The following is a 22411-nucleotide window of genomic DNA, read 5'->3' as shown; positions in this document are numbered from 1 at the left end:
AATACAACTAACATGCCTAATAATGACAAAAGATAACATTAATAAAGAGTTTATATGTCTCCCTTGTGAACCTTGGCCTTGAGACAATCAGCTGGCCTGGGCGAGGTGGGGCAAGAGAGGGAGAACAAGCTTTTTTCCTTGATAGGCGACAGTCACTGAGGGACGTACATGCAGAGAGAAGCAGAGGAGGCAAATAAAGGTGAGGAGTGAGGAAATAACAACGCCATAACTCTGTAAGGCTGAGTAACTGTGGTGTATGCTTTTAAAGGGCCCACCGGAAGCTCTACTCAAGGGTTGTAAATTGTTCTAAACTGATTAATTGATGGAGTGTTTCTAGTTGAGGGACAGTAGAAGACGTGCATGGCAACAGATAAGTTAGATTAGTTGATTATAATGTTTTTGATGAATACTTACAAGGGGTCCACCGGAAGCTCTACTCAGGGGTTGTAAATTGTTCTAAACTGATTAATTGATGGAGTGATTCTAGTTGAGGGACAGTAGAAGACGTGCATGGCAACAGATAAGTTAGATTAGTTGATTATAATGTTTTTGATGAATACTTACAAGGGGTCCACCGGAAGCTCTACTCAGGGGTTGTAAATTGTTATAAACTTATTAATTGATGGAGTGATTCTAGTTGAGGGACAGTAGAAGACGTGTATGGCAACAGATAAGTTAGATTAGTTGATTATAATGTTTTTGATGAATACTTACAAGGGGTCCACTGGAAGGCCTACTCGGGGGCTTTTAAATTGATATAAACTGATTGCTTGATGGAGTGATTTTAGTTGAGGATTAGTGGAAGACACATATGGCAACAGATAGGTTAGATTAGTTGATTATAATTGTTTTTAATGAATATTTAAAAAGGTCCACTGGAAGCTAGGCCTACTCAAGACTTGAAATTGTTATAAACTGATTAATTGATGGAGTGATACTAGTTGAGGGAGAGTGGAAGACATGCATGGCAGCAGATAGGTTAGATTAGTTGATTATAATTGTTTTTGATGCACACTTACAGGAGGCCCACCAGAAGGCCTACTCGGGTTTTTTTAAATTGTTATAAACTGATTAATTGCTGGAGTGATTCTAATTGAGGGATAGTGGAAGACACATATGGCAACAGATAGGTTAGATTAGTTGATTATAATTGTTTTTGATGAATACTTAAAAGGGGCCACCAGAAGCTATAGGCCTACTCAAGACTTGAAATTGTTATAAACTTATTAATTGATGGAGTGATACTAGTTGAGGGAGAGTGGAAGACATGCATGGCAGCAGATAGGTTAGATTAGTTGATTATAATTGTTTTTGATGCACGCTTACAAGGGGTCACCAGAAGGCCCACCAGAAGGCCTACTCGTTTTTCTTTAAATTGTTATAAACTGATTAATTGCTGGAGTGATTCTAATTGAGGGATAGTGGAAGACACATATGGCAACAGATAGGTTAGATTAGTTGATTATAATTGTTTTTGATGAATACTTAAAAGGGTCCACTGGAAGCTAGGCCTACTCAAGACTTGAAATTGTTATAAACTGATTAATTGATGGAGTGATACTAGTTGAGGGAGAGTGGAAGACATGTATGGCAATGGATAGGTTAGATTAATTGATTATAATTGTTCTTGATAAATACTTATAAGGGGCTACCAGAAGGCCTATTTGAGACTTATTTAAATTGATATAAACTGATTGCTTGCTGGAGTGATTCTAGTTAAGGGTAAGTAGGAAATGAGATATTGGTTTATTCAACTGGTTGGCCCATTCATTCTCTATAGCATTTTTATTACAGTAAAGAAAGAAGCTCATTGGCAAAAAAAATAATTGAGAGAAAAAATAAGCCCACTAATCACTGCCCCTGTAAAAGAGTGTATAAATGAGTGGCTTAAAGAGTGGTCAATAATGTGTGGAGAGGTGTCTCAATACAAGGGTACAATGCATATGGTAATTTTTTGTTGTTATGGTAGGTTAGGTTACGTTTAAGTCATCCTGGAACACATGACACCCAAAACTTAATGTTTAAATCAATAAAGAATAACCTCACTTTGTTGTATAGAAAATTTTATGAGTAAGGAAGCATATGTGAATTTTCTGAGGTAAGACCTAAAGTAACTGTTTGGGATTTCATTAGGTTAGGTTATTAAGGTATCTTCAAACACATGATAGCCAGCACCTTATGTATAAATCAACAAAGAATGACCTCACTCTGTTGTATAGAAAGTCTCATTAGTAATGAAGCATATATGAATTTTCTCGGTCAAGACCTATAGTGTTCGTTTTGGTTTTGTTAGGATACGTTAGGTTAAGTTTAGGGTATCTTCAAACACATGATAGCCAGCCCCTTACGGTATAAATCAACAAAGAATGACCTCACTTTTTTGTATAGAAAGTCTCATTAGGAAGGAAGCATATATAAATTTTCTGAGTCAAGACCTATGGTGTCTGTTTTGGTTTTGTTAGGATATGTTAGGTTAAGTTTAGGGTATCTTCAAACACATGATAGCCAGCCCCTTATGGTATAAATCAACAAAGAATGACCTCACTTTTTTGTATAGAAAGTCTCATTAGTAAGGAAGCTTATATGAATTTTCTGAGTCAAGACCTATAGTGTTTGTTTTGGTTTTGTTAGGATATGTTAGGTTAAGTTTAGGGTATCTTCAAACACATGATAGCCAGCCCCTTATGGTATAAATCAACAAAGAATGACCTCACTTTTTTGTATAGTAAGTCTCATTAGGAAGGAAGCATATAGGAATTTTCTAGGTCAAGACCTATAGTATCTGTTTTGGTTTTGTTAGGATACGTTAGGTTAAGTTTAGGGTATCTTCAAACACATGATAGCCAGCCCCTTATGGTATAAATCAACAAAGAATGACCTCACTTTTTTGTATAGAAAGTCTCATTAGTAAGGAAGCTTATATGAATTTTCTGAGTCAAGACTTATAGTGTTCGTTTTTGATAGGATATGTTAGGTTAAGTTTAGGGTATCTTCAAACACATGATAGCCAGCCCCTTATGGTATAAATCAACAAAGAATGACCTCACTTTTTTGTATAGAAAGTCTCATTAGTAAGGAAGCTTATATGAATTTTCTGAGTCGAGACTTAGTGTTTTTGTTTTTGATAGGATATGTTAGGTTAAGTTTAGGGTATCTTCAAACACATGATAGCCAGCCCCTTATGGTATAAATCAACAAAGAATGACCTCACTTTTTTGTATAGAAAGTCTCATTAGTAAGGAAGCTTATATGAATTTTCTGAGTCAAGACCTAAAGTGTTTGTTTTGGTTTTGTTAGGTTATGTTAGGTTAAGTTTAGGGTATCTTCAAACACATGATAGCCAGCCCCTTATGGTATAAATCAACAAAGAATGACCTCACTTTTTTGTATAGAAAGTCTCATTAGTAAGGAAGCTTATATGAACTTTATGAGTCAAGACCTAAAGTGTTTGTTTTGGTTTTGATAGGTTATGTTAGGTTATGTTTGGGGTATCTTCAAACACATGATAGCCAGCCCCTTATGGTATAAATCAACAAAGAATGACCTCACTTTTTTGTATAGAAAGTCTTATTAGTAAGGAAGCATATATGAACTTTCTGAGTCAAGACCTAAAGTGTTTGTTTTGGTTTTGCTAGGTTATGTTAGGTTAAGTTTAGGGTATCTTCAAACACATGATAGCAAGCCCCCTATGGTATAAATCAACAAAGAATGACCTCACTTTTTTGTATAGAAAGTCTCATTAGCAAGGAAGCATATACGAATTTTCTCGGTCAAGACCTATAGTGTTCGTTTTGGTTTTGTTAAGATACGTTAGGTTAAGTTTAGGGTATCTTCAAACACATGATAGCCAGCCCCTTATGGTATAAATCAACAAAGAATGACCTCACTTTTTTGTATAGAAAGTCTCATTGGTTAGGAAGCTTATATGAATTTTCTGAGTCAAGACCTATAGTGTTTGTTTTGGTTTTGTTAGGATACGTTAGGTTAAGTTTAGGGTATCTTCAAACACATGACTGCCAGCTCCTTATGGTATAAATCAACAAAGAATGGCCTCACTTTTTTGCATAGAAAATCTCATTAGTATGGAAGCATATATGAATATTCTGAGTCAAGATTCTTTTGGGTGCTTGGTATTACTTTTTTTTAATTTTTTCTAATCAGTTGTTTGTAATAAATAACTCTTACTAAAAAATTGCCTTGGTAGTGCCTTAATTTATTAATTTTGATTGGTGATAAGTAATTACTGTCGAGGGGTGGTGGTTGCAGTAATGATGGGTTGAGTGTTTGACAAGCATTATTTGTCTCCATGAAAGAAGCGATTACAAGTGGAGGGTTGGTTTCCATTATGACTTGTTAATGTGTTGGAGGATTTGTTAATGTGTTTGAGGATTTGTTAATGTGTTGGAGAATTTGTTAATGTGTTGGGGGATTTGTTAATGTGTTGGAGGATTTGTTAATGTGTTGGAGGATTTGTTAATATGTTGGAAGATTTGTTAATGTGTTGGAGGATTTGTTAATGTGTTGAACGATTTGTCAATGTGTTGGAGGATTTGTTAATGTGTTGGAGGATTTGTTAATGTGTTGGAGAATTTGATGACGTGTTGGAGGATTTGTTAATGTGTTGGAGGATTTGGTAATGTTGGTGGATTTGTTATTTTGTGAATGTTGTTTGTTGGACGATTTGTTAATGTGTTGGAGGATTTGTTTCTATCATGACTTGTTAATGCGTTGTGTGCTGGGGTCCATCATGACTCGTTAATGTGTTGGGGTCGCCCGGAGAGGGAGGAGGAGGCGTGAGTGTGCAGGCTGGGAGCGTTTACGGTATATCGTTCCAGCTTTACCTGACAGACGGCCTCGTTGCTCGTAACGGTTTCACTGAACCAAAAGAAGGGCAAACAAAAAAGCAGGCAGTGGTGCGACACATTTTTTTGGCAGTTAGCGGTCTTTTTTTTCACTTTTTGTTGCCCTTGAGCCGTTTTCTTTGATGTAAAAAAAAGTTGCCAGAAGGGAAATTTAATAAGTAGGCCTTTATTGTGCTTGCTTTCCCGACTTTGCGTTTCTCTTTGCCATGACATCAGCAACATTTAACATCGGTCACTGGCCTGGTGTTGCCGCTAATACCAACATATCTTTTTAGTTTCCTGGTGCTACTTCCACATGTTTCCTTAGTTGCATAATCACACTCTGTACTGCCTGGGGGTTGGGATGGCATGCTCCTCCCTTCTCCTTTGTTGTTTACTTGCAACAATAAACCAGCAATCAGTCATTACCATCACGCCGTCACAAGCACACACACGCCCCACCACTGCTTCAGCCTCCGGGACCGACCGCGCTTCGCTGCAAGGTTCACTCACTCGCGACACTCGGTTGCTGCAAGTCGTCGGTGGAGCTGCGGTTCCTCAGTTCTGTAAGATGCTGTGTTTCCTCGGTTTTGAAGATACTGTGCTTCGTCATTTTTGCAGAAGGCTCGTGTGTTGCCGGATATTGACGGCTCGTATCGTGATTCAGTTATTTCTCAATGAGATTTAAAAAAAAAATAATATAAACTAGCAATATATCTGAGGCACTTAGAGGATGTGTGTGTGTGTGTGTGTGTGTGTGTGTGTGAAGCCTAGACATCCCCAGTATTCTCTTGTGCAGTGGCGAGTCGATGTTTGTGGCTGTGTTATATCTTCAGGAGTGTTCATTGCCTCTTGTTGTTGCAGGTTAAAAATGGCTTTCCTGTCCATACCAACTGCCATCTTGCTGCTGCTGTTTTGGGTGGCACTGAAGGCTATTAAGCATTTCCTAAAGAAGTCTTCTCCAAACCCATTCCAAGAAGTTGTGAAGGATGAAGTAAAGCCTAAGGTTATAGACCAGAAGAAGAGAGATGCGGTCTTGAAACAAGGTGAGTGGTTTGCTTTAAAGTTAATATAAAAGCCACATGTGTATCAGTAGCTCATGTCTCTTTGTAAATCCTGTATTCTTTGAGAAAATAGCACTTCTACATTCTAAGTTCCTCAGAGAGACTAAATTCAGGACTGCAAATAGAATAGTTTCAGAAACACGAAATACCAAAAAAAAAAAAAAAAAATACTGGTTGAGGTTATGTGTAGGGAAGTGATTGTCAAAGATAGTATACTAACCACACAAAAGGATGCTCTTGTATAGAAAGTCTCATTAGTAAGAAAGCATACAGGAATTTTTTGAGTCAAGACCAATAGTGTTTGTTTCGGTTTTGTTTGGATACCCGGTACGCTAGGTTAAGTTTAGGGTATCTTCAAACACATGATAGTCTGCCCCTTGTGGTACTAATATAATTTCAATTCATTCGTCAACTTTAATCCATTTTTTCTGGGTCACTTTGATTGCAGGGTTCACAGAAGAGAAAGTCCCCTCAAACTTGGATGCCATTGTGATTGGTAGTGGGATTGGTGGCCTGTCTACTGCTGCCCTGCTTGCCAAGGCTGGGAAGAGAGTCCTGGTGCTGGAGCAACATGATCAGGTGAGAAAAGATTTATTTTTATTTTTCAGACATGTTCCGCAGACTTTCTTGAGGATATTAGTCATCATCATTTCATCGACGCCTTCTCCTAGGAGCTCCCACCAGGGGATGGCCACAGCAGAAGAGCTTCCAACTTTCTCTATCCAGACACTCCCTCCATGCCTGCTCAAAGTTTCTCAAAGATCTTTCCCCCCTCTCCCCAACGTACTCTTGCACCCTATCCCTCCATTTCACTGGAGGTCGTCCTCTAGCATTCCCTCCCTCTATCTCACTCACATACACCCTTCTGGTCATCTTACTCTCCTCCATTCCCTCCATGTGGCCAAACCACTTTAAGATCTGTCTCTTCACTTCTTCCACCACTCCACACTTCTTCCCTTCACCCCTGTGACACATTCCAAAATGCTCGTACACACTTTCATTACTCATTCCATCCATTCTACTCACACCACAAGTACTCCTCAAATAACTCATTTCCACTGCCTGCACTGTAGACCTCTGACTTTCATTCCAGGCCCACATTTCACTTGCATATGTGAGGGTTGGTACTATTATTGTATTTCTCAAATCCTTCTTTACTTCCATGCTCACACTTCTGCCATTCATGATTCATCCCAAAGACCCTACCACCCTTCTTCCTTGCAATGCCCTTTCTCTTATCTCTCCCTGCATACCACCATGCTTACACATAACTGATCTAAGGTACTTAAACTCATTGAACTCCTCCATTTCTTCACCATTCAAAATTATTTTGCATTCTTTTTCACATTCAATTCCCACTCTATATGGGCATACAAAATCTACAACCTCACTTCTACTTCGCTCACAAACCATCACTTTACTTTTGTTGACATTTACTTTCAGCTTTTTCCTTTTACAGACACTATCAAAAACACTGACCAAATTTTGTAGGTCACTTTCATTTTCTGCAATGAGCACTGTGTCATCAGCAAACTGTATCGAATTCAGTACCCACTTCCTTCCCTCATTGAAAAGTCTTACTCTTTAACAGTCTTTTCCTGAACTGGTATGTGTGGATTATTTTAAAGAAGTGTTTAATTCATGTTTAACCCGGTAGCATTGACGGGCCAAATTTGTGGCTTTACCATGTACCAGCGACGGGACAAATTTTTACCATGATATAAACCCCCAAAATAGATGATGCATAAACTGATCACAAATACGTTGATATATATTATGAAATGGTTTGTGTGAGTGATGATTTTTTCTCATTTTTCTCGCTTAGAGGGGCCTTTAGAAACATGATCCCCACAGCTACTGGGTTAAGTCAGGGGAATTAGCATGGAATCAGTTACAATAGAGAAAACAGATTGAAAATTGAGTCTCCTCTATTCCTAAGTGGCTGTTGGGTGCTTTAAGTCAGTCTATGCTAATGCAAGTGCTGTGACTGTAGTGGTCAAAGGAACTAATATATTTATACTATGTTCTTCAAAGGATGGTTGGCTGAAGTAGACCTCTGCCACTTTCAAACTCCAAAGAACTAATATGTTTTTTGTCCTTGCAGGCTGGTGGGTGCTGTCACACATACATAGAGAAGGGATATGAATTTGACGTTGGGATCCACTACATCGGAGATATGAACACCCAGTCCCTCTCCAAGACATACGTTGACCAGATCACTAATGGGCAGCTGGAGTGGGAACCTTTGGGTGAGTCTTGTTATAACCTCTTGTTTATTTGTTTTTCTGTGGAGTTAATCATGTCTCCATATCCACTTTATTAGAAGGTTTTGCTTTTCTCCATTGGTAGGAAAGAGCAGCAAGGACATGTGGATGGTTCTCAGCATATTAAATTTGGGGTCTTCATCATCCACTCTTTACTTTTGTCTATTATGGGAGTGGTGAGTAGCGGGCTTTTTATTCTCTGCACTCTTTTTGTTGCCCTTGAGCCGTCTCCTTAGCTGTAAAAAAAAAAAAAAAAAAAAAAAACACTTCATATTCATATCACAGAAACACCACTGCCACATCCTTGTTATTTTTCCATAAGTATGTTGTTATGAAGCAAGGCAGCAGCACCATTTTCATCAACATTTGTAAATATCCTGTTAGGTACATCTTGTTCTGTTGCCGTCTGTGAAGCAAGAATGATGTAGAGCTGCATTGTATACAAATTCTTTAGGTGTCCATGAATGAAGGTAGTTGTTTTTGTGTTCATTAAACAGGGAGAGAGTATATCCTTGAAATGCAGCAGTTTCTTATATTTAAATCTGAACCTCCATGTGTAGAGGTAATTTTTGTTGGTATTATTGACCTGTTAGCTGTGAGAAGCCTACATTGTGGACAGCACCTCAACTACCTTCATCTAATGAGCAAAATCACATCATAAATATGCAGCTGTCCCGGAAAAAATATTTGTAGAAGCTGCATAAAACTGAGATGAACACGATGATATACGTTTTAACTCCTTTTGCTCTGGTAAGTTTAAGTTAAGGGCTGGTAATTCGCATAGAAAGGACTCTTGTCCACTCCTATTCTGCAGCTAGAAGCTTAATCAGTAAGTATCAGTTTTTTTTTCTATCAACAGAGGAGGCTTATGACCAAGTAGTTTTTGCTGAGAAGGATAAGGAACCTCGCAAATATGATGTGTTGAGTGGCGATGGTAAGTGGGAAGAATACCTCATTGGAAGGTTCCCAGAGGAAGCAGACAACATCAGGAGGTAGATACCATTTACATGTTTACAAAAATATGCTATGTTCTCTGTTCCTGTCACCTTCTCCCTGCCTTCTGACCTGAGAGCTTATATTGCTTTTTCTTGTTGCAGGAAGTCAGGGGTAATTATGGTATTTTGATATTAGTAGCTGCAGGAGAAGGAGGCTTAGTATGAGTGTTGGAAAGAGTAAAGGGAACTGTGGCCGTCATCCCAGAAATCAGTCTTCCCACACTTACAGTAAATAATGCATGGGTGATGATTGCTTCTAGGCTGCTGGATGGTGCAGTGAAGTTGTAGAGTGCAGGGTAGTTTTAAAGATAAAATGTAATTCAGTGAGGTGGTTAGGGCATGCTGTAATAATGTAGAATGGTGATTTTATGAAAAGTGTGTATGAGAGTCATGTAAAAGGGCTGGGAATGGCAGGGCAGCCACTAATGAGGTGAACTGATAGGATTTAGGAATACATGGAGAGGGGCACGGGGGACAGTAATCATCTGCATCCTCCCCACCTTTGTATCATTTGCAGTGAATGACAAAAAAGATTATATGAATTGTGTAAACTAGAGACTTAATGCAATGACTTCCTCCTCACAGGAGAACCAAGAGGGAGCAGGGCTTGAGAGCTATAGATCAATGGGTGGTTAGATAGATAGATAAACATTTTGTGTCAGTCTTTTCTTGGTCAGTCATTATGGAAGGACAGCAAATCTCATTGAATGTGGGAAACTATGCTTATATTTTCTTACTCGGGCAGGTAATTAAATAGAGCTTGCTTTAGTTTTGTCAGCAAAATGTGACAGAATATAATGTTTAATGCAATTCCTTTAAGGTAATCACTTTACTGTGGCTGATTGCTCCTTATTTTTTCATCAGATTCTTTCAGTTGGTGGAAGATGTTCATAAAGGAAATCAGAAGTCCATGATTGTGAAAATCTTACCCCTTTGGATTGTATGGCTGCTGAAGGTGACAGGACTCATCAACTACTTTACGAATTTCTACAAATGGAATGACAAAACATGCAAGGAAGTTGTTGGGGTATGTTGGCTCAGTTCAATGAATCAGGGCTGCACCTTTGTTTTGAGGGGCAAAGGATTACTGCACTGGCCTCACTAATGCTAGGCCGAGGCTCCCTGATTTTTAATTTTTTTTAATTTTACAACAAAGGGGACGGCTCAAGGGCAACGAAAAGTGTAGAAAAAGAAAAAAGCCCACTACTCACCGTTCCCATGACAACTGTTCATTTTTCTTTCAGTTTGAAAAATGATGTACAAATGATGAATACCTGTGGAAACCTAGTGAAGACAAACTTTGAGTTACTCTTATTGTTCCACTGCAGGAAATAACCAAGAATCAGGAACTGCGAGACATATTTTGCTACTGTTTTGGTGACTATGGGACGCCACCAAGCAAATCTGGCTTTCCCATGCAAACTCTTCTCATCTCTCACTTCAAGACAGGTATGTGTTGCAGCAGATCTCTTGTTTGAATTGGTTTAACCCGTCCGCTGTGATTAGCACGGATTTGGCTTTCACTGGTAGCCTGGTAACATATAGTCCTAGGTCTTTCTCTGCCACTGTGGTGGATAGTGGAGTATTTCCCATGTGGTATTGGTGTGCTGGATATCCTCTCCCAAGGTGCATGACTTTAAATTTTTCTTAATGAACTGTAGCAGCCACTTTTTGTTCCATTCCTGTAGCTTGGTGATGTCTTCTTGCAAGAAATCCACAGTCAAGGGGTTAATTATTTTTGTGGTGGTGGGTATTTTTCTTGTCAGAGTGAGATTAAAAGTTTCCATCAAGAGACCATTTTAGCTTTTTAGTATCTTTGAAAAGGGTGGAAGACGAGGTTAATCAGGACTGCTTCATGTCATCTTCAGTAGGATTTTGCCAATAACTTTCGAAAATAACGTTTGCAACAATAACGACACGGGTGTGGTAACTAAGCCTCTTTGTGCCTGCAGGAGCTGCGTATCCAGTGGGAGGAGCCTCAGAGATTGCCTTCCATATCATTCCTGTGATTGAGGCAGCTGGCGGGAAGGTGCTTGTTCGGGCAGAGGTAAATAAGATCTTGCCATTCTAGACATTTTCATTTTCTTTTTTGTTTTTCTTTTTTCTCTTTTTTTCATCATCATATTTCAGAATCACTGCTCTGGTAGAAATAACTTAGTGTATGAAATGCAGGCAGGATATTGAGAACGCATTTCTTGGAACAAAATTATCATGCGCTCCAGTCAATACAAAAATCTGAATCACATTAGGGGGAGACCACCCGTGAAATGGATTGACAGAGTGGACGAGCATTGGACAGAAGTTGGTAGGCAAGGAATTGAGTGTGCCGAGGGAGTGCCGGAACAAGGAAAACTAGAGACAGCACTCCTCTTGCTCACCTTGTCAGATTAATGTTAAATCTGACAACCTTTATTTGGTGCAGGTCAGCAAAATCATAACTGACGTTGCCGGCCGAGCTTGTGGCGTAGAGGTGAAGAAAGGGAGTGAGGAACTGGCAGTGATGGCCCCCGTCATTATCTCAGATGCAGGTAAGGGAGGCTGGTGGAAAGGAGTACTTCATAGGAATTGTTTTGTGTCCCATGATCATAGTCTAGAGTCAGCACTCCTCATTTCATAGTAGGCCACCCGATTGTTGATGGAAGATTCTTGTTCTTGACCCACAGCCTACCTGCAGTCTCTTTTTATTCCTATTTTCACCAGCCTTAGGCATATACATATTGTAAATGGAAAGAGTGATAGAGACTTTAGACAATGGTTCTTATTCTGTTCTTCATATCACCAGTCGTAGATATATACATACATTAGATGATACATGAATATGCTTTTCACAATATAGTTCAGTAATTTGTATTTACTCCATCATCAGGTCTGTACAACACTCTGCAGCGTCTCCTGCCAAAAGACATTGCTGGCTGCTCCCGCCTGTGGGATGTTGTGAAGACTACTGAACATGGCCCTGGCTGCCTCTCAGTGTTTGTTGGTTTGGACTGTGATGAGGAGGAGCTTCAGATCCTGTCCAAGAGGAATGCTTGGGTGTACACTGGAAATGATATTGACAAGGTAAAATTTGACAAAGTGTTGTAATCATCCTTGTTCCTGAGGCAGAGGGATTAACCTGGTAGCAGCGGGGATCATGTTTCTTAATGGTCCCTCTAAGCGAGAAAAATGAGAAAAAATCATCCCTCACACAAACCATTTCATAATATATATCAAAGCATTTGTGATCAGTTTATGTATCATCTATTTTGCGGGGTTTATATCATGGCACAAATTTGGCCCATCGCTGCTACACTGTAAAGCCACAAATTTGGCCCGTTGCTGCTATGGGGTTAAGAACAAATATAAAGGTAAATTTTGGGGAAGTTGCATTTGGCCTCTGTGCTCATCTGCCTCATTGGCCCTTGAGCTTGTGAGGACTAAGAACCACCTACTGTGGCACACGGGGCAAGCTTGACGTCTGGGTTATTACATTTTCCAGGTTTTTCCCAGACCCTAAATTTTGTCTAAAAGAGACCCTAGTTTCAGTCTGTCAAACTGGCAAGGTAAAAATTCATCCTGCTTTATGAAATTGGAAATCAATAACGATGACAGACAATTTTATTATTAAAAAAAAAAGTAAAATTGTCTGTCATAGTTATTGATTTCCAATTTCATAAAGCAGGATGAATTTTTACCTTGCCAGTTTGACAGACTGAAGCTAGGGTCTCTCTTTCTTAGACAAAGTGTAAGGACTGGGAAAGACAATTTTACTATGAAGCCATTTTCTCTTTTCTTAGAGTGATATTATTCAGTTTTCTTTCTTGTTATTTGTAGTGTATATTAATAGCTCTCCAGATGTTGCTGGTTTTTAATAACCAAACTAATCTGGGGAAAATCCTTGTTTGCCCACACTCTAATTACTCATCTTGTCTGAAGAACAAAAATAATTGTTGAATTTTCACAATCTCTTCATGTGGTTCTCACTTTCTTGCATCAGCTGACTCTGGACTACATGAACCTGAGTAGAGAGGAGGCAATGGATGCTGACATTCCGCTCCTCTTCATTTCCTTCCCTTCCACCAAAGATCCTGAGTGGAAGAAAAGATATCCAGGTAGGAAAATGATGTATAAACTAAACTCATTCAATGCTCATTATTCTGTTGAACTCCCATACAAATAACACTAAGAAAAATATTATTTTAAAGCCGGAGAAAAAGGCTGTAGCGGAGATGAATTTAAGAGCATTCTTTGTAGACACTGAGCTGTGCCAGCTTGTGAAACTCAATTTGTTTACATTTACCACCAGGGAAGACGACCATGGCTATCGTGACCCTGATGCCCTACGAGTGGGTTGCTGAGTGGAACAACAATCGCGTCAAGAAGCGAGGAGATGAGTATGACTCAATCAAGAAGACGTTTGGCCACAAAGCAGTAGAACAAGCCTGCAATATCTTCCCATCCATCAAGGTAAGTGTGTATATTTTTCTTTGCAGTTTACCTACTATGCAGGTAATAGTTTTTTTGTTTTCAAGGGTATGTTATTCCTATACTACTCTGCTTCACAGGACCATGTTGACTATGTGAGTGTGGGCACACCCGTCTCTAACAACTATTACCTCGGAGCACCGCGTGGAGAGATCTACGGCCTTGACCACACACGGGAGAGGTTCTCCGTCTGGAACAATGCCATTCTTAGAGCCAAGACAGACATTCCAGGTGTGTTGAAGTGTTGCTCCCAGGTTCACCTTGGGTTGTCAAATTCTCTTTGAAATCCATGCTCACAGCCATTCTGTGGAAAACTGAAAAGATGTCAACATTGTAGTGATTGTTGTGAAGATATAATCAGTATAGCTGTAAGGTAACTAAAATGCAAAGCATCTAAACATGTTCTCTGGAGTAGCTGAAGGCATTTGTTAGGAAAAAAGGATTGGCATGAGTATATCAGGAGGAAGATGTTATTCCTGAAAGTTGCCTTCCAGTGATGAGGTTTTCTTGGTGTCACAGGACTGTACCTGACGGGCCAGGATGTGTGTTCCTGTGGGTTCATGGGAGCGCTGTATGGCGGCCTCTTCGGTGCCTGGGCTGTCCTGGAACGCAATCTGATGACAGACCTCATCAAGATCCACAAAGCCACTAAGCAAGCTGCCAAAAAGGATGAGTGAGGGGTTGTGGTTCAGCAGCAAATCTATATCTTTTGATTGCTGAAATGAAAGTAGTGTTTAGGTAACATACACACAAATTTTTTTTATTGTTGTGTGAATTTTCTGCATTCATTAATAATTTTTCCATTATCTGTGATATAATATAATAAAATTTCAGTATCTTCAGTATCTGCAAGAGTTAAGTTATTAATAATAAGTTTAAGAGCAATCGTTTTATGATGACATGTTTTTAAAGAACAAAGGTACTCTGCAAGTAACCCCTTGCATGTGTTTTGAATCAGGGATTGGCTTGAGCCTGAAATTTTCCCAAAAACACGTAGTGCACAACTATCATATTAGAAACAAATTAGTACAACTTTGGTGCCTATGTATATACTTGTAAGACCTTGTGTGATGTATTTGGTTTGAAGAATCATGTCAGTGTATCACCTTTAATCTATTCATTGTAGATGAGTAACAGTGTTTTTCTTATGACGTAAATCATTGAGAAATACTGTGAATTTGTCTTCCTGTTGGTGAGCACAAAATACAGATGCCAATTATTTTTTGTTATTAAGCGAAATTGGTTGTTTCTTGCATAGCAAGTTAGATATGCAGTATACTAAGCATGCAAAAATATATATCTATATCTATGTACTTTTCATTAATAAATGGAAGGAAGGAATGGAGAGAGAGGCTTGAAAATTAATATGGAAAAAAAGTAGATGACTGGAAAAGAAGCAGGAGAAAAGATTAAATCGGGAAAATGTCCATGTGGATGCTGTGGGAAGGGAGTAGGTGTAAATTCAGTCATGTGCCCATGTTGCAGGCAGTGGTGCCACCTTAGGTGCTCAGACCTCAGAGATGTGAGAGTAGTGAAGAATTTTACATGCCCAGCTTACTTAGGAGACAGCAAGGACAAGAAACTGAGAGGGATGAACTAGAGGTGAATGGAGGAAAGCTGGATGAGGTAGAACATTTCTATTATTTGGGAAATGTTCTGGACTGTGGCTAGTCTACTCTCATGAATCATAGCATCCCTGTAAAGAGCAGAGGAGGGGTGTACCTAGCATGTATCAGATCAGTGATGTATGGAGCAGAAACGTGGGCTCTAACTAGAAAATTGATGGTATTGAGAGCAAGTGATCGCAAAATGCTGAGGTATATGGTGGGGATCAGGTGGCAAGACAGGGTGTCCAGTGCAGATGTAGCTAACAGATGTGGAGTAGAGGACCTGGAAACAGGGCTTAGAAGGGAAAGCCTCTGATGATTTGGACATGTGAAGAGAGCAGGGGAGGATACAGTGCTGGAAGTTGTGGAGAGATTAGAGGTAGAGAATAGAGGTAGAAGGAAGGAGACCAGTTGGTAGATCCAGGAAAACGTGGAGAAGGTGTATACAGACATTGATGGGATTGGATGAGCATCGGGCAGAAGACAGTTGAATGGAGGAGAGCCATAAAGCGTCCAACTGCTCAGGAAGAGTGAAAACTGATGTTAAACAAAATGATGATGATGATGTGCTTTTCATTAATACTTAATTCAAAGCTGTATGTGATATCTGAAAGACTGCAAAAAACAGCCCTCTAATATTTAAACCAAAATGTAGTGTATTATGAAATGGCTTTTTTAATTATAGCAGTGCCATAATACTGAATTTTATTTGATCCCTGTGTAATTACAATGCTTGAGAGAGAGAGAGAGAGAGAGAGAGAGAGAGAGAGAGAGAGAGAGAGAGAGAGAGAGAGAGAGAGAGTTATGATGAGAAAGGGAGCTTAAAAAACTATATCCCCCTGCCACTGAAGGAGGAAAAAATGCGCGCGTAACCGTAAATAATATATATCAAGGAGGAGGAGGGGCCTGGATCACTAGAGGGAGGGGGAGGGACTGCTTCGGGGGTAAGGAAAAAGCACCACGCAGCCAAGCAAGCATTTTCGGCTATTCTTATCCTGGTGTCGAAGTATTGCTAAAACGTGGCGGCTGGAGAGGTGATTGTGATGGTGTAATTGTAGTAACGTTGCATAGCTGTGGTGATGATCGTGGTGTTATGCAATGGGGTGGTGTAAGGGCCGAGGGTGATGCTGAAGAGGACGTGTTGGTGATCTGGTGTGCTGGTAGGGACACACACACACACTGATAATCGTAATGGTCAAGACGAGTCAGCATGGACGCAACACGGGCGCGGGGAGTCAAGGTCAAGAGATGGGAAGAGTTTTCATTAAGGTAAGCATGACTAGCATAATAATAATAATAATAATAATAATAATAATAATAATAATAATAATAATAATAATAATAATAATAATAATAATGATAATGATAATGATGATAATGATAATGATAATGATAATGATAATGATAATAATAAAAATGACTAATATAACAAATGCTTAATATATCTAACAAGCGCACGGTCCTTTAAACAATTAGGCTACTCATTCGCAAACTTTACCTATGCAAAGAAATAGATCTTGAATATAACACTTCCTTTAATGACACGTAATCTCGAAAAGTTGATAATTACTGGAGTTAATCTGATAATTACTTGTGTTAATCTGATCTAAATTACCGCCATGTCAAACTTATATTCTTTTTTTACTTCTCTTTACTCTGTTATCTCTTCAATTTCTCTCTACTCTTCTTTTTAGTATTCTCTCTTTACTACGTCCTCTCTTAACCTCTCTTTCCTTTTCTCTTTGCCTTTATTCCCTTTTCTATACCTTACTCAGTTTTCTTTTTTTCCCTCAGTACGCGCTGGTGGTGGTGGTCACTGTGGTGGCGGTGGTAGCAATTCGAGGCTGGTGGGTAACGACATCGAAGGCCCTGTGGCGGGAGAGAGAGGAAGATGCTGTTTTAAGAGAGGCTGCAATCAGAGCTCTGGGCCCCCTGGAAGCCAACGACCCACAGCTGTTGCGCCTCCTCCGAGAAAGGTGAAATTTTTGATACGTTAGTGATTTTTGTAATGATGATGATGATGATGGTGGTGGTGGGGATGGTGGTAGTAGTAGTAGTAGTAGTAGTAGTAGTAGTAGTAGTAATAGTAGTAGTAGTAGTAGTAGTAGTAGTAGTAGTAGTAGTAGTAGTAGTAGTAGTAGTAGTAGTAGTAGTAGTAGTAGTAGTAATGGAAATAATAATCGTATCAGGGAAATGGTATACCAATTAGTAGGTTAGAACTTTCTCCTAAACCGAATAACTAAACTAATTACAATATTATAAATTGCTCACGTGCTGAAAATAATGGCTATCAATTTCATCTATCGATCTATCTATCTGTCTATTTTTCCACGCTAGTCCATACACTTTTCAATTTCACTTTAGTAGCGCTGTTCTTTTCGTCCAGTGGCTCCTTCACCATCGCTTTCTTTCCTCTTGAAGATACTTGGCTCCACCGTCTCCCGGGCCACCGAACTTGATGCTGGACCGAAGTGGAGCCGAGGCCGAAAAGTACAACATTTACAGGGTCGGGTTCTCCTCTTGGATCCGAACGAACAAGCATCTCATAACGTACGTACGAGAGGGTGGATTGGTCCTGAGATTCTATATAGAGGAAAAGTAGCATATGATTGAACTGATTACGTTTATTTCTCGGGGTAATGTTTTTGTCCGCGAGTCGCTGGCACTGAGCATAGCTAGCACGAAACGGTTATCTTCCAGTATAAGTAAGACAACGTTAGCTATCATCCAACACGGGGGCTAGCATGAAAATAATCCTTCAGGCTATTCTCGGACGCCTCTCCCGGCTTCTTCCTGGAGGCCGGGGCGCTAGACGGGGAGTTCATCTCCAACACGCTGTACCTGGAGCGTGACCTGGGATGGACGGGCCTGCTCGTCGAGGCGGACAACACCCTCTACTCGGCGCTCACTGGTAAGGCTATGGCAATACAGTCCAACAAGCGCAAGGTTCTCTATAGGGATTGATTTGTATTCCTCACAAAAGACAGAACACTCAATACGGGTGTTTCATTTTTGTTTCTATCCAAAGGCAAACGTCGGCGTGCCTGGTCCTCCCACGCCTGCCTGGCCCTGACGCCCTACCCTCAGGAATTCGTCTTCCATGGCTATTTTGCTGACGCCGCCGCCTCCGTGGGCACTCAACTTCTCGTGAGTGTCTCTACAACCTTGAGACGAAAACAAAAATCTTGAGGAATGTCTATTCATGAGTAAAACACAAACATGCCGGAACAACACAATCTATCTCCCTGCGGCAGGTGCGGTCAACAGGTAACTTGGCGGGCGTGCAGGCCCCGGCGGCGGGACGGATGGGGCAGCGGCACAAGCAGGTGGTGCAATGCTTCCCGCTGCTCTCCTTCCTGCTGGCCGTCAATACCACGTCGCTGCAGTACGTGAGCCTCGACGTGGAGGGCGCCGAGGCCGACATCCTCATCAACCTGCCCTGGGAGGAGGTGGACGTGGCAGTGTGGAGCATCGAGCACCGACTTGGCACAAACGCCTTCAAGAATCTGTACGAACACACTCCAGCGCCGCCTGAAGCCTCCAGTAGCAGGGCTGGAGCCGAGAAAGGCTTGTCCAGACCCCCACACACGTCTCCGCCCAGGGTGAAGACGGTGACGAAGGTGGTGTACGTGGGGCAGCAGGACCCCCGCCAGGGCAAGGACCCTTACTTCGTCAGGTTCATGGTGGAGCGAGGCTACGTCCTGTACGACTACTGGGACGGCGACTACACCTTCATCAAGAGGAACTCCAGTCTATGTAAGAAGCACTGTCCACCACACTTAGTTCCATAGGCAGTTATCACTTTCTTGCTCCAGATGTCTTTCATAGTTATTTAGTAAGCATAATGCTCTAATAAAGCTTGTAATATCCTGGCTCTTTTCACTCGTTTTGCTTACATTTTCTCTTTCTCTGATTCATCCACGTTGTAGATAACTATGTAGCAAAACAGTCATTTCTAATTTGAAGAGTATAACGCCATGGTAACATATCGCGGTGAAATGCCAGTGGAATTTAAACAGAAAAGAAAGAAAACTCGAGAAGGAAGAACCGAAACATTCCGGAAACAATGATGTGGCGCACTGAATGGATTGTGTAAGAGAGAGAGAGAGAGAGAGAGAGAGAGAGAGAGAGAGAGAGAGCATACCAACACACAAACAGCCAAAGACACAGAGTGATCGAAGTAACTGGAATGAAATCAAAACCTGTTGCTGTCAAGATGAGGTGCAGGTTACATTCCACCACAGAGAAAGGGCAGCGAGGTGTGATTTGTTTACTAATAGAGTGCAGCTGAAAGACCAAGAGAGAGAGAGAGAGAGAGAGAGAGAGAGAGAGAGAGAGAGAGTATAATCGAGTCTACCTGAGAAGTGTAAGTGTTGAACGCCAGGGTGAATATTAAGTTTGTGATAGCGAAAGTCTTTGGTATAATGACGCTTGCGTAATAGGTGAAAACATTGATGATGAGAATGAAGATGAGAATGAAGATAGTGACGAGAATGAAGACGATATGAGAATAAAACGAGAGTGAATAACTTTCTAAGGATGGACAATGCGTTCGGATGTGTACAGGAGGCTAAAATGGGTGGTAACAACGATCGAGAAGACACATAGATAGATGATCATGCAGAGGGAGAGAGGGAAGAGGGGGCAGGGAATGGAAAATACCTGGAAATGGGGAAGAGGAAAAGACGTATTGGGAGATAGAAGTAGAGGTAACAGAAAATGGGAAATACATGTTAGGGGTAAGAAATGGAGAATAGGGAAAGATATATAATGGGGGATAGGAATAGAGGTATCAGGAAATGGGAAATGCATGTTAGAAGTAAGAAATGGGGAAGAGAGAAAGATATAGCCTGTAATGGGGGAGAAGAGTAGAGGTGACTGGAAATGGGAAATGCATGTTAGAAGTAAGAAATGGGGAAGGGAGGGACATAATAAGGATAAAAATAAAGGGAACGAGAGACTGAGTGATAGGACCATATATTCATAAGTAAAGAGAGAAAGAAAGGAGAGGAAAGCGAAGAGATGTGAAAGGGAAGGGGAAAACGATGGATTCATGGTACACAGCCACGGCGAAGTCACTCTGAGGGCTCAAAAGTGCACACGAGTATAACGCAGAGGCAGAGGCAGAGGCTGGAAAAGGTGAAACGTGTCACGACCAGCGGCGGCGGACGAGGCGACGGGAATGGCGAGCGGTGGGCCGAGACGCACGCACGCACGCACTCACACACACGCACGCACGCATAAATTCCAATTTTCTTTCACTGATCTTTCTTTTTTAGTTCGTTAATAAGTGAATCAGTTCTGCTTTCTGGTTCTTGAATGCACTCTCTCACCACCTACACACACACACACATACACTCATACACACAAAATAAAATGAAGGGTAGTTAATATGCGCTGTCTATAAATCACGTTGCGTCCAATAAATTAAGCTAAAGAATGTTAAGGTAGATCAGGTGAGGTTGCAGGCAGAGAGAACACTAGCTTTGGTATATTCAGAGAGGCTCCTTAATAACTTGATATGGACAGTTAAGTTTAAATGGAATCGCTCAGTTTTGCTCCGTATTAGCCAGCAAGACCCTGATAACCTGCGCGACCGCCCTCACAGGTAATCAATTCACGGCATCATTATCTTGTGACAGGTAACATAACTGTGCTTGGGCCGAAGTGAGCGGAGATAACTCACACCCAGCCTCCTCTTGTCTCGCCTCTTTAGTCATCTCTGCTCCTCTTCTCTGCACTTCACTACACTCTTCCTCTTTATTCTCTTCTCCATTCTGCTCTCCTCTCCTCTCTGTTCTTTCGTTTCCCATCCTCTCCTTTTCTTTCCATTCCTCTTCTCTGTTATCTATACTCCTCTCTCCTACTCTTTTCTTATCCTCTTTGCATCTCCTCTCCTCATTCATCTCCTCTCTATTCCCCTTCTCTTGCCTTACCCTTCCTCTCTACTTCGTTTTCTCATTTTCTTCCTCTCACTTTCTCTACATTCTTCTCCTGTTATCCTTTTTCCTCTCCTTTCTTGTCTCTATTCTTTTCTATTCTTTCCCCTCCTCTCTCGCCTATCCCTTCCGCTACATCTAAGCATCCCGCGGCTACTGATATCGCTCGCTCGTTCGCTCGGTGTCCAGCTAACGGGTCTTTATCATGATCGAACTCCTTCCGCTCACTCGCTCACAATCACCACACAATGCCAGACAGGAATCATCACCCACGTCACTTCATATCTGCGCCGCCCTTTAGTGCCGACTTGCAAGAGGACACATCGCAGGCCACAACGGGTAATAAGTACTGCCCTTTTTCTGGATATGAGGCGAGGTAATCAAGTTTATGGTGCCTGGATTGAGGATACTTGCTCTCGAGGGCCTGGAGCGTAGCGTCGTGCGTGTGGCAGCGGCGATCCTGCTTACTTTCTACCAGTCGTCAGTGCCTTTACCCTCCTCCTCCTCCACCTCCTTCTCCTCCTCCTCCTCCGCCTCCCGTCCACACCTGAGGCTAAAGGGCGTCCATCAGCCAGTTCCTCATAGGTCAGCACTAACTCGAACGGTATATTTCACAAGGACAAAAATTCTTCCTGCATGTACGGAGCGAGTGAGTGAGCCGCCGGGACACCGTTTTACCCTCCAGGGGCTGTGATGTGGGTCCGAGTCCTGCAGTGTTGACAAGTGTTTGTGTTTGGCGTCGCCTGATGTGTCGCAGGGTGAGGGTGTTGCAAGGGGCGGCGGCGAGGGAGGCGGCGACGGTCCTTGGCTCTGAACCAACTGACGGAGGTAACAGCGTGACCTGCAACACGTGCTTAGTCACCGACAGGCAAATAGTTTCTTTCCATTTGCTTTTCATGGCGATTATTGCAACACAGACTGAATGAAGCAACTCTTATGAAGGTGATTAAACGTACACAAGTCACGCCACTAATAAGCTCATTAATTCCTTGAAACTAGAAGACCTGGAGTGGTGTTATGAACCTGCGACCATATCCTCATTCGCCTCGCCGCTCACACGCTCACTTTTGACACGGCTTTCGTAGGGGTTCGAGGCATTTCCAAAAGTAGTTTATTGACCCTGGTAGTAGTTTGACCCTTCCTCTATACCCTGAACCTAAGAAAACAGTCATGAGAACCCGATTTATCTCCTTTTTGGCCTTTGGAAATAGTTGATATGAGAGGGGGAAGCGTCTGT

General features: G+C 41.3%; 2 protein-coding genes across 3 annotated transcripts; both read left to right on the top strand.

Moving 5' to 3' along the window:
* The first annotated feature begins 37 nt into the window (after positions 1 to 37).
* LOC126997612 (all-trans-retinol 13,14-reductase-like) lies at positions 38 to 15931 on the top strand. 2 transcript variants are annotated; one of them, XM_050858799.1, is made up of 14 exons: positions 38 to 199; positions 5706 to 5887; positions 6354 to 6484; positions 8010 to 8154; positions 9029 to 9161; positions 10029 to 10191; positions 10493 to 10613; positions 11117 to 11211; positions 11587 to 11692; positions 12031 to 12224; positions 13141 to 13255; positions 13450 to 13610; positions 13709 to 13859; positions 14148 to 15931. In XM_050858799.1, exons 2-14 carry the CDS (start codon positions 5713 to 5715, stop codon positions 14303 to 14305), a joined length of 1848 nt encoding a protein of 615 aa, XP_050714756.1. In that variant the 5' UTR covers positions 38 to 199; positions 5706 to 5712; the 3' UTR covers positions 14306 to 15931. The 2 variants fall into 2 exon arrangements, with proteins under 2 accessions (XP_050714756.1, XP_050714755.1); XM_050858798.1 differs by lacking the exon at positions 38 to 199 and adding an exon at positions 5280 to 5407.
* A 211-nt stretch (positions 15932 to 16142) lies between these two features.
* Positions 16143 to 19108, top strand: LOC126997615 (uncharacterized). The gene is made up of 6 exons (XM_050858801.1): positions 16143 to 16504; positions 17030 to 17211; positions 17657 to 17785; positions 17998 to 18146; positions 18264 to 18382; positions 18490 to 19108. The coding sequence occupies exons 1-6, from the start codon at positions 16427 to 16429 to the stop codon at positions 19024 to 19026; spliced, it is 1194 nt and encodes a 397-aa protein (XP_050714758.1). The 5' UTR covers positions 16143 to 16426; the 3' UTR covers positions 19027 to 19108.
* Positions 19109 to 22411: the final 3303 nt, after the last annotated feature.

Source organism: Eriocheir sinensis, chromosome 12 (genome assembly GCF_024679095.1).
Source record: "Eriocheir sinensis breed Jianghai 21 chromosome 12, ASM2467909v1, whole genome shotgun sequence".
In the NCBI taxonomy this organism is placed as follows: Eukaryota; Metazoa; Arthropoda; class Malacostraca; order Decapoda; family Varunidae; genus Eriocheir; species Eriocheir sinensis.
This window is presented reverse-complemented; position numbering and strand designations above follow the sequence as displayed.

Coding starts and splice junctions, on each gene's coding strand:
- LOC126997612 (XM_050858799.1), top strand. CDS start 5,713: ATGGCTTTCCTGTCCATACCAACTGCCATCTTGCTGCTGCTGTTTTGG. Junction 8,155..9,028: donor GCTGGAGTGGGAACCTTTGG/GTGAGTCTTGTT, acceptor TTCTATCAACAG/AGGAGGCTTATGACCAAGTA. Junction 11,212..11,586: donor AGGTGCTTGTTCGGGCAGAG/GTAAATAAGATC, acceptor TATTTGGTGCAG/GTCAGCAAAATCATAACTGA.
- LOC126997615 (XM_050858801.1), top strand. CDS start 16,427: ATGGTCAAGACGAGTCAGCATGGACGCAACACGGGCGCGGGGAGTCAA. Junction 16,505..17,029: donor TGGGAAGAGTTTTCATTAAG/GTAAGCATGACT, acceptor TTTTTCCCTCAG/TACGCGCTGGTGGTGGTGGT. Junction 17,212..17,656: donor TTGCGCCTCCTCCGAGAAAG/GTGAAATTTTTG, acceptor TTCCTCTTGAAG/ATACTTGGCTCCACCGTCTC.